Genomic DNA, 12,734 nt, shown 5'->3' with positions numbered 1-12,734 from the left:
GCAAACATTACGACAAAGTGACGAAAGAATTTCTGAGATGTTCGGCAGAGTTACCGCGTGCGGACGTAAGGGAAAAGTTTTTTCAAAAATTCACCATAAATCGAAATATTGTGCTAGAGACTTCCAATTAGTTGCAAAATGAAGGTACATGACTGAATATTACTAGAATGTAAGAGTTTTAGCTTACAATTGCGTTTTTCGACCATTTCGGTCGAGTTAAAGTTGACTGAAGGTTGAAATTTTGGCACTTATCGTGATTTATATGGAAATATTTCCAAACTGATAAAAGCTACAACCATGAGTTATTTTCTGTTGTATTCTAAATGAAATTGCACACATTTCCATATATAAAACTTTATGTAACGACTAATATAAACTGGTGCAAACATTACGACAAAATGACGAAAGAATTTCTGAAATTTTCGGCCGAGTTACCTCACGGACGTAAGGAAAAAGTTTATTTCAAAAATTCACCATAAATCAAAATATTGTGCTAGAGACTTCCAATCTGTTGCAAAATGAAGGTAAATGATTGAATATTACTAAAATGTAAGAGTTTTAGCTTACAATTGCGTTTTTCAACCATTTCGGTCGAGTCAAATTTGACCGAAGGTTGAAATTTTTTGTAGTCGACGTACGGTACGTCCACTCGGCACCCAACAGACAATTTTAGTCGACGTACGATACGTCCGGTCGGCGTTTAAGGGTTAAGTGCCATTCTCATGTTTATGTTTAATGATTTGCACTACAACATTAAATCAGTATACTGTACATAGGTCGTCATTAGCAGTACAGCAAAAATCATCAAATCTGAATATGAACATTCTCAGTTCATTATTTTATTACACTGCTCTCTCTCCATCTCTCTTTTGTGCTGTGCATCTTTAGTTTACTCCAAGTTTTGAAATTTAATATCCCTTTTAAAGAATGTGATTAATATAAACAATAACCCAGAGACACAGTGGTGTGGCACAGTAAATGCAAAGTGTTTTGTAACTTACGTTAAAAATCACAAAAAAGTTCATTGTATTTTTTTATACTACTGTATGAGATCACTGTATTTTACATAATTGTAAGCATAAGTAGGTATAACTATAGAAATCAGCTACATTTTTTATGCTATACTCTACTGTACTGTACATACTTTTCGATGTATATTCACTGATTAAATAATATTTTATTAAACTGAATTATTACATAACATCAGTCAGGACAGGCTATCAATTACTTTATATGGAATTGCTGTACAAACACCATTAGCTTCGCACGTTGACTACAGGATATTGTATAGGCTTTAAGTAAATCTTTGTTACTAAACAGACTTTGTTACTCACTGGAAAGGTAGAACTTGACTGTACATTAGGTTAAGGTGCCACTGTATGTAGGAGTGTATGTTAAATGTCTAAATATATATCAAACACTTCAAGCAACTAAATTTCCTGCAAAAACTACTTACCAAATTGTAATGGCTTAAGATTAATAAGGTACACCTCCATCAGTGACTGGGAGGAAATGGGTTGAGAAATACCTCCACCATCAGCCTGGTCCTCTTTATCCATTTCCTGCTGAAGTCTCTCTGTACATATCTGAAATACATATCAATGTCATCAAGTTCTAACTCTGCACTGAAATAATTCAGTACAAAAGGAAATGCAATACCAAAAAGATAAACATCAAAATAATATCATACACGATGACCTCCAAAAAACTCTGAAATATCAACTTTGGTTCTTGAATCAGACAATTAGTTTGATGACATATTCAACCAAGAGAGTCAATTTAAAAATGGCTCAGCTTTGCATAAATGTGGCAATGCTAAAACAACATGCATAACTTAATCCAGTTTGTCTTGAATGTATTTTCTTAGAATGGATCTAACGGTGCAAAAATTTACGTTTACCAAAACTATCTTTTGGGTAAAGCATTAAAAGAGACTCAGAGCATGAAAAATGAGAGGCAGCGGACTCTTCCAACTGTCGCAGGACAATCCTAGGCTCAGGCTACAAATGGGCAAGGGCACCGACACCTTACCATTTTCAAGGGAACATGACAATTATCACACTATGGGGGACCCAGAACGGTTCCCTAACATAAATTCAGACAAACCTTTTTCTTACTAAAATAACGTTTATGTCCTGTTCTAACCGCTCAATACACTTTTCCTGAACTAAAAGGGGAGTGGAACGCAGAGCTAAAGTGTTAGTTTTAGTACTAGCTAAAGCATTAGCAGAGGCTAAAGCAATAGACCGAGTAAGGAAAACTAGAAAGAGCCTGGAGAAGTGGAAAAATGACAAGTTTATGAACTGACCTAACTTTTTGCTTTTGCATTCTATCTGCTTCCCATCTCTTCCTATTCAAACAACTTAAGCATACAGTCTGAAAACCCCTACACTCCTCATATGTATTCTCAAGACCACCCTTTATACCAAGCATGTAGTACTTCAAAAATCCCTACATTCCTCACATCTATTCTCAAATTCACATTTTATACCCCTGCAGCTGGCACAAGTGTCTATCTACTTTAAAATTCAACATCCTGCTAACACAGTAATCATTCCTACAGAACCTGATATTCATAGCATTTATTTTAATGGAAGGCATATTAAGAAAAATAAATGTACAGCAATATGACAGCAGCAAACAGCCAAAACCATGAAAAACCAACGAGAACCTATACTCAATGGCAGAAATGGGAATTCTGACGAGAGCTAAAACATTCAAAACACCTGGAGGAGACCAAGTATACCAGACAATCATGAAAGTTAGCCACTCGATCTTCTCTGTTTGAATGCTGACTCGCCTATCAGCATGGAGATATAAGCTGCCTTTAACAGTGGGTAAGATTCATCCCAAATAAATATACTTTGCATCCATAAGAATATTCAGATAAAATTAGTGCCTCATAAAGTCTTAAAAAAAGTGGCAATCTGCATGCCAGAGATGTATGTACCAGTATATACTTGAAAAATATTTACTGCATTTAAACATCTGCTTATAGGACATTTAAGGTGAGCAGCCCATGTAAGCCAACAGTAAAATATTAAACCTAAAATAGCATGCTTCATATGCACAATGAATCTTTTGACCCTTGATAAATGTGTCAGGGGCCAGATGTACTTCTTGAATATGGGATAAATGTACAATAAGTTCCCTATCTGTAAGGAGCTTAAATCCATTCATGTCAGCTTATCTAGTGATTTGTCAATTGTGAGCTGAAGCTTTCTTTTCAACAGAGTCATTTTGGCCTTAGTTGATGACAATGAAAGACCATCTACAAAAAAAGTGTGGAAGTTATAAAGGGAAATTACTGATGATAAACCTCTTATTAACAGAGCCAATAGGGTCACAATGTACACACTACCTTGGGGAACACCTTCCTCTTGGCATTTATCTGAAAAGTATTGACTGCTTTGACCTGAAACAAATGATACTAAAAATAGCTGGATGGATAATTGCAGCACTTCCCTTAAACCTGACTTTTGTATTTTCTTCAGATTCCCAAGCCTCTAAGCACTTTCATATGCATTTTCATGGTAACATGATAGTCACATGCTGCTGCTTGGATGCAAGTGCTTTGCAGATGGAAGATTCAAGATGAATAAAAACATCAGTAGCTGAATGAACTAAGTGAAAACCACATTGCATAGATGACAAGAAGCATGTCTTCTCTAAGAACTATATAGACCTTGCACTGACTATCTTCATTATCTTCCATAAACAAGATGTCAGTGCTATAAATAACTGGCAGCTAGCAGTTTACCTTTGCCTAGCTAGTAAAGGATTACAATACTAGCTACTTCCAAATACTGTTAGGTACATGACACCATTAAAAGTTCTGTTAATAATGCTTATTTCAAATAACTCAATATTTCTGGGAACACATTAAATCATTGCATAGGAGAGTCAACAGGACCAATGGCAGTGTCACTGTAGCTTGTTGGACTCCTCCTTATTTGCTAAAAAGTTAACAGGTTTCTGTACTTGATATGTATTAGTGACCTGGAGCCATAGCTGGTTTTTCTGACACTTGCCCTGCTCTGCTGCATTGGCAACAAGCTGGTAGTTGAATCCTAAGATTGGAAGATGGTTTGGAATAAATTTTCCTGCTACTTTTTCTGTCTCTTCCAAGGTGCAGATGGTGGGCTTCTAGAATTTATAAAGGAAACAAAAGCTAACCATGAATATAATGTAGAGGGTCTTTGACTGAATTGTGCTAAGAATTTCTGGTAATAGCTGGTTCAGGCAATATTACTTTTTTCAATTATGTCACGTCATGTTAACTTGAGTACCTCTGCTGCTAGCTGTGGCATCAACCATCTCGGGTGCTTAATCTATTTGCCTTAAGACGGGCAGTGGCCATTCAATATTCTAAAGCCCTGTGCAGCAAAACTGCTACAGTACCAGGGCATTTCACAATCTCGATTAGTAGGCTTTTAGTTTTCTTTAAAAGAAAACTACTGCTACCGGCTCTGTCTGTCCATCAGCACTTTTTCTGTCCACCCTCAGATCTTAAAAACCACTGAGGCTAGAGGGCCGCAAATTGGTACATTGATCATCCACCCTCCAATCATCAAACTTACTAAATTGCAGCCCTCTAGCCTCAGTAGTTTTGATCTTAATTAAGGTTAAAGTTAGCCATAATCATGCTTCTGGCAACGATATGGGATACGCCACCAACAGGCCATGGCTCATACAGCATTACACCGAGACCACCAAAAGATAGATCTATTTTCGGTGGCCTTGATTATACAATGTTGAAGCTGTACAGAAAACTCGATTTTGCCGAAGAAACTTCGGCACACCTTTTACTTGGTTGTTTTTTATTTTTAATTTCCTTAATAACTAATTAATTTCTTACTGATAATCAGGTACATTCAGATTTATCACATTTTTCGAACAGAAAATGGGTACATTTAAAAATTAATTAAATCTCATACTGATCAAAATTTCAAATTAATTTACAGAAACTAGCAAGAAATAGTCTTAAGTATGTACAAATTTAGGCCAGCAAATACTCACAATTTACTATGACAAGAACATAAAGTTTGTTTCAATTTTGTTAAGTTTTCAATACCATTGCAAATGTGTGTTACATTTTCATGGAAAAGTATATCTGCCATACCTTTACAACTTCTGCTGTTTTCTGAATATCAGGGACAATCAGTGATAGACCTTCCTCTTGTTCAGCATCATCATTTGACCCATTTGCATTTGAGTTGTTATTTCCATTACCAGCCTTGGAAGACTTCCAGCGAAGTTTTGCCATGTAGGTGTTGACAGTGCTCTTCATTTTTTCCAAAAGAGTAGGAATACAGGGTAGTGTGGTGGTGCTTCCTACACCATTACTTACAGTAGAGTTCTGAGTTGTCATAAGCAAAGGAGACAAACTAGGAGTTACCGAAAGACCTCGCACCAGTGCCAAAAGAGCTCTATACAGTGGAACATGACGAGACATATCAAGCACTGCAAAATAATAATAAAGTTTAGCCATACAATTTACTTACTAGTACAGAAAACAAATGTTTAGCAATGACAAATATCTTCTGACTTCTTGACTCACCTGTGTGAATATATAGGCATCAGCACATCAATAATGCAAATATAATATTCATGAAGTTCCATGTCAAATACAAAAAAAGGCTAATGAAAAAATGGAAATGAAATGTGTGATTACTGCACATTGCAACTACAAAGAGATAAAAACAATATTATAATGTAATCAATCCAAGAAATAATGATCAGGATACTTCCTGACACCCACCTGAGTCATTGCTGAGATTAGAAGCAATTGTAGTTATGAGCCCAGAATTTTGGAAAAGATGCAGAAGTGCAGGCGGAAGAGCTGGTGAGGTACTATGGGGTGGAGAAAGAGGAGGTAGAAGAGGACTACCACCCACAGATGATGAAGATGGCCCTTCATTCTGGGAATCAGGAGTGTCCCCTGATGCACTACCATTTGTCTGCTGCTGTAACTCAGGTGGCAAGATATCACCTAAAAAGAATAAAATTAAAGTACAAAGTGAAAACCTTATCCTCATAAAAACTAAGGCAACTCTTTGGTTTCCTCTAACATGTTTGCAGTACTGAAAATTTATTCTCGTACACACTAAGGCATCTCACTGGTTTCCTCTTAACTTATTTGCAATAATGAAAATAATGAGAATAACTGCTAAAGCAATATCTATTCCCTAGCCATTCACAACTACATTGTCTCTAACAGCAAGGTGACAGATGACATGTTGAAGGCAAAATTTTGGTTCCTTCAGAGATAAACAACTTTGACACTTTTCTCCTGTCAAAATATCTTTGGAATGGAATGGAATGGAATATAGAGTTTAGGCCAAAGGCCAAGCTGGGACCTATGAGGTCATTCAGTGTTGGAAGGGAAATTGAGAGTAGGCAAGTTGGAAAGGTGTAACAGGAGGAAAACCTTGCAACTGCACTATGAAACAATTGTTAGGAGAGGGTGGATAGCATGATGGAAGAAATATAATATGAATTGTAAAAGATTTGCAATCTTTCATGGCCCAACTCCATCTAGCCCCAACATCTTCCAGGACAAGTGGAGAGTAATTCTGTATACACTGCTGAACAAAGACAGAATAAACTAACTTAAAGCAGACCAAAGTAGGATGATCTCCACTGTGCCTAGTTTGACTAAAATCCATTGAACAGTAGAAGAGTTATGGTGACATACTGAGCATGACAGAAAGATAGACACATTGATGGACTGACATGGACAGATATGCAAATGGAATTTGAACTACACTTATCCCAACTTTGCTGGTATGGAAATAATTTGTCTATATGTGCAAATCATGTGCAAAAATCAAATGGTTTTACAGAAATGTGCATAACGTTTCAAGGTACTTCCACTGACAGTTCCAGTACGACAACTTCTAATTAAGGACAATTTTGTCGTGTTTCTGGTTTACTGATATATATATATAGTGAAACCCCCGTATTCGCGGGGGATGCGTCCCACACCCCCCGCAAATAGGTCAAATCCGCGAATGCTTAAAACCCCTCTAAAAACACTTAGAACTGCCCATTTTGATAGCTTAAACACAGAAAAACCCTGTAAAAATGCTTATACCTGAATATTCTAATAGTTTTATCACAAAAAGTGCATTTATTCATGAAAATTATATGAAAATACATTAATTAGTGAATATTTCTCAGTGAAAAATACCATGAATCGCGAATTTTCCGCGAATGATGGCTACATATGTTCCACAGAGAAACCCATGAATGCGTGGGTCCATGAACGTTGACAACGCTGAATACTGGGGGTTCACTGTATATATATATATATATATATATATATATATATATATATATATATATATATATATATATATATATATATATATATATATATATATATATATATATATATATATATATATATATATATATATATATATATATATATATATATATATATATATATATATATACACACACACACACACACACACATATATATATATATATATATATATATATATATATATATATATATATATATATATATATATATATATATATATATATATATCAGTAAACCAGAAACACAATGACAAAGTTGTCATACTGGAGCTGTCAGTGGAAGTGCCTTGCAATGTTATACACATTTCTGTAAAACCATTTGATTTTTGCACCTGATCTGCACGTTATCATGTATTTTCAGTTGTCGGATGGTTTCTCTGTGACAAACTTGTAGGAAGAATTTGAATTTACCCGAAGTAAGATGACAGGAAGTTTGCCAACATTATACCAGGTACGTATCGCCTCAATCCAACCCAACTGTTAAGGGGTAAGGGAGTTGGTTGCGGGTGGGGGATTCTGTAATGGATGTGCCAGGCAGAACTTCTGTCTACGGCATTCATTGAGACTAAGCTGAAAATGGCCCCATTTTGATATTCAGAGAAGAGAAATTCCTTCAAGGAAAACAGACATTCTATAAGGAATTTAGTCTGGATTGATGATTTTGTCTGAAATGAATACCTGTTAAGTACTCCTAAATCTTGCGGTAGAAAAAGAAAGAAAGAAAAGCAGTATTGCCTACTGACCCAATGCATTCACTCTGCCATGTTCATTAAAAATGAGTATTGGTGTCAAAATACACATTTTCGGCAGACGTATTTTCTGTTTGATTTGTAATGATAAATTAACAGAAACTACATTAATATTTGAGAGCATGGCGATGATAAAAATACAGTAACAGTGCCGTATATAAGGTTCCCGCAACACAATCCCGCCCCAAAGAATCCTCTGATTAGTCGCCATTTAGGTGGTGTTCAGCCTTGCATTAACACCAGTACAACCAGAAAACTACATTATTTAAATATACTACAGAAAAACTGTCAAATTACTGTCAGGGAGATAAAAATAATGTAGTTGACATGCAATAATTGCATGTGTGGTTGAAATCACGACTGGGATGTTTTCTTTCATCTCCGCTCCGGTTGCTACAGAAAACAGATCTCGTTATTTCTGTTCTTGTCTGTCTGTCACGGGGACACGGGTTTGAAACCCACCCTATTACCTTCCTTGGGTCAAATGATGGCCAAGTGCCAAATTTTGTCTAGATTGGTCAAGCGGTTCGGATTTTTATAGCGCACAAGTTTACAAACACACACATTCAATTTTATATATATATACATATATATATATACACACATACACACACACACATTATATATATATATATATATATATATATATATATATATATATATATATATATATATATATATATATATATATATATATATATATATATATATATATATATATATACACACACACACACAGTATATAATACTGAGTATGTGCATGCACATGTGAATCATAGTCTAATGAGCAATACAGTCAAACATTTGTTGGCCGACTCGGTTGAGCTTCAGACTGTCACTCGATGGGCCGGAGTTCAATTCCCACGGCCGGCTGATGAAAAGTTAGAGGAATTTATTTCTGGTGATAGAAATTCATTTCTCACTATAATGTGGTTCAGATTCCACAATAAGCTGTAGGTCCTGTTGCTAAGTAACCAATTGGTTCTTAGCCACATAAAATAAGTCTAATCCTTTGGGCCAGCCCTAGGAGAGCTGTTAATCAGCTCAGTGGTCTGGTAAAACTAAGGTATACTTAACTTAATACAGTCAAACATTTTGAGCTGTTTCGACATGCAACACATACTTTGTGATTTTGTATTTTGCATGTGATTCAAAGCACTAGATTTGTCTAAAGACAATAAAGATACAGTAAACCCCGTATTCGCAGTCTCACAAAACGCGGACTCACCTATTTACGGATTTTTCTATGGAACATATATACACAATGTTTGCTGAAAATTTGCCCATTCACAGTATTTTTCACTGAGAAATATTCACTGATTGCTGTATTTTCTTCTCATTTTCATGACTAAATGCACTTTTTGTGATAAAACTATTAAAATACTCAGGTAGTGTTCTAGTTACTATAATTCGCCTTATGATGATTCGATTTTGCAATGGGATAAGCAATTAATACTGATGCGACAATATTAGAAAATATTTTTAAATTTCCCGCGGGCGCAGGCAGCAGCGTACAATCAGGCAGAGAGAGAGACCAAATTACAACAGACCACCTTCTTTTCCTCCATCTCTATCCCATCTTCTAGTTAAAAAGGTAAAAGAGAATGATAAAAGTGTTGTTAGTAACATTAAACTCTTGTGTAAATGTGTACAGCCATAAGCAACCGAACGAGAAACTGTTGTTTTGTTTATCACCGAAACGGATGACAACAGCCGTTTTACTTGTATTTCAACCATCGTATGGTAATAAACAAATACCATAGTTACCATACAAATGAAGTTAAGTAGAATAAGACTGATATATTTTTACATTATACCCTTATTCAGTATGGATAAAAGATCAGCAAGGAAATATACTCCTAAATGTAAGCTGCAAGTTGTAGCTGAAACTGAGAAAACAATGTTCAAGGTGCTAATGACTATAAATTATCATGCATTGGCAACATGGATGAAACTCGACCGTAATTAAAATTAGAGAGAGTATTTTAATCAAAACTACTGGGCATGAAAGAACACATTACTGTTATTTTTACGCCGACAAATGATAATACATAAAGCTCATATTATGATGAAATAAAGTGAATAGTGAAAGGAATCTTGATTTTTTTTACACGAAACAAATGCCCCCAAACGGCCAATGTCATCTATTAATGAAAAAAAAAATAGCTAAATTTCACAAAAAGACGTATTTGTTATATTTTAACTTGAAAACACTTTGTATAATGAAAAATAACCTTGCCCCATATAAACAAAGTATCTAGAGATTCATTTATGCTAACTAGAAGCAAGAAAAGTGCTCTGAACTGAGTTAAGCGAAACTTAGCGCATACTCGATTTCCAAACCAAAACATTGATCGCTATGATCGCAATTTATATACAAAAGTGAATTAAGGCATAACATTTTAAAAGACCCATGGAAAAGATGCATATTCATTATGTTGATGTTTGTGTAATGCTATATGATGAATATGCAGTACAATATAATGTAGGCTAGGCTACCGTATATGTATATAATATACCAAAGTGTAGGCTCAGTTAATTTTTGTTTGTTATTCAATTTCTCTTTAAATTGAATTATCATAAGTCATTTTGCATGAACCTCCACAATTAGCTGATATTAATAATTACTGTACCGTGTATGTATAGAGTATACTTATAGTGTAGGCTAGGCTACCATATATGTATACCTGTACATGGTACTTTATACCCTAGTGTACATTACGCTATATTCGAGATACGTTTTTTTCCAACAAATGATGGGTTTTTTGGAACCTAACCCCCTTTGTAAGTAGGATAATACCTGTATAAGCATTTTTAGTTTTCTTTTGTGTGTTTGAACTATCAAAATAGGAAGTTCTAAGTGTTTTTAGAAGGGTTCTAAGTATTCACGGGTTTTAGCTATTCACGGAGAGGTGTGGTACGCATCCCCCGCAAATATGGGGGGTTTACTGTATTTTCAATTTAACCTCCAAAAACAGTGAGGGGAGGAGGGGGGGTCAGTGAACAGAGGGGCATGCTTACCAACAGTTTTTTTGGAATTATATTATTTGTATTTGTTTATTAATAAATGCCATAAATTTATGTCCAAGTTTCTCAGTTTAAGGGATATCTCCATACCTGGGAAAAAGATGGCCAATGTATCATATCCACCTTTTAGTTTGCAGAAAAAAGACTGGTGAACATGGAACTTTCAGGACCCAAATATAGGCATATATATATTTAACTGGGTTGTGACAAGAGTAAAATAATTTGGCAGAGCAAAAGGTAGTTCCAAGGACTAGAGCAAAGAGCTTATGATTTGAATAAAAAACAATAAATGGATAAAGTTCTTTTCTATGTGTATTAGTGGTTTGAGATTTACACATTTAATTCAGAGACAGTAAAAATATTTCTAAGTTGATATTAAACTCATTACATTACAGATTTCATCATTCAGCAAACAGACAAAACTCATGGGGTTTGCCCAGACGCATCATCAGATATGATTATGTTAGGTGGTATGCCCTAAGTTCTTTTTAATACCTACTTGAGTTCTGTAGCAAAAAAAAAAGCCCTTTAACATTTCAATAGTTCAATAGTAAGGTGTGCTAAAGGATAAAAACAAATTTATCATTACATGACAGGATGTACAGTACTATCTGCTGTTACTTAAAACATGACAGCATGAGACTAAAATCTTTCCTGTTCAATGACAAGTCATATAAAAAACTGAAGTGAGGCTTTACTGTTTCTCAAAAGTAACCACCCACACTAAAGACATATTTTGGAATCCACCAGTAGTAGTAAAACTAAAAATACAAACCCCGAAGCATGAAACTCAAAATTGGCCCATGTGGAAGCTAAAGTTGATGAAACAATGATGAATTGGCTCATAAAAGGACCATTTCCATTCCTAATTTAACCAACGTCGTTATTCCACACCTGCATAATCCATACAAATACTCTTGTTCCCTACCAACTGTCCATATTCACCAGTGATGAGGATTGACGTAAAGTCTAAACTCTTTAACCCTTAAGGGACGGGCTAAATATATATCAAGCACGACCCCAGACCGGGCAAACTTTAAGGTTGGCCATTTTAAGAAAAAATAACACATCAATGGAAAGAAGAAGATATGGAAATGCACATGGATGGTGTAAGAAAAAAAAGACTAAAAAATTTTTAAAAAATTTCCCCACCTTCTACAGGATGTTGAAAGTGACTATTTACAACCCTGTCTGTGGCCTCTTTTACGAGACTCGTAAAAATGTGTTAATTTTACCAAGTTATGCATGTTTTTCTAATAATTTATTTTATTTTATTTTGTAAAATTATAATTGCAGCTCACACAATATCATATCAGATAAGAACTAAAATCAATAACAAATTCCGAGTATATGTGTTGTAAAATATTTAGAGATTTACCAAGATGTGGAGATGCAGCAGATTTACTGAGATAGGGAGATGCAGTAACTGTAGGTAAACATGTTTTTTCTTTGCAAAATTACAATTATAGCTGACATACTATCATAAAAGATAGAACTAAAACCAACATCAATCCCTGGGTATATCTATGAGCAAATAAATAAAAAGACATCCTGGAGCTGCAGAGAGGCAGTATATCCCCCTCTGAAATCTTAAGGCATACTGATCGATGTCTCTCCTGTGCTGAG

The 12,734-nt window shown here is 35.1% G+C and overlaps 1 protein-coding gene across 1 annotated transcript in view; it reads right to left on the bottom strand.

Annotated features, from left to right (window-relative positions):
• The window catches only part of Bruce (BIR repeat containing ubiquitin-conjugating enzyme), a 361,218-nt gene that overhangs the window by 35,772 nt on the left and 312,712 nt on the right, over nt 1-12,734 (bottom strand). Inside the window, 3 exon segments of the mRNA XM_067128151.1 lie at nt 1,457-1,586; nt 5,123-5,463; nt 5,762-5,992. Coding sequence (XP_066984252.1) covers nt 1,457-1,586; nt 5,123-5,463; nt 5,762-5,992 — 702 coding nt within the window.

This window comes from Macrobrachium rosenbergii, chromosome 3 (genome assembly GCF_040412425.1).
Source record: "Macrobrachium rosenbergii isolate ZJJX-2024 chromosome 3, ASM4041242v1, whole genome shotgun sequence".
Lineage (NCBI taxonomy): Eukaryota > Metazoa > Arthropoda > Malacostraca > Decapoda > Palaemonidae > Macrobrachium > Macrobrachium rosenbergii.
This window is presented reverse-complemented; position numbering and strand designations above follow the sequence as displayed.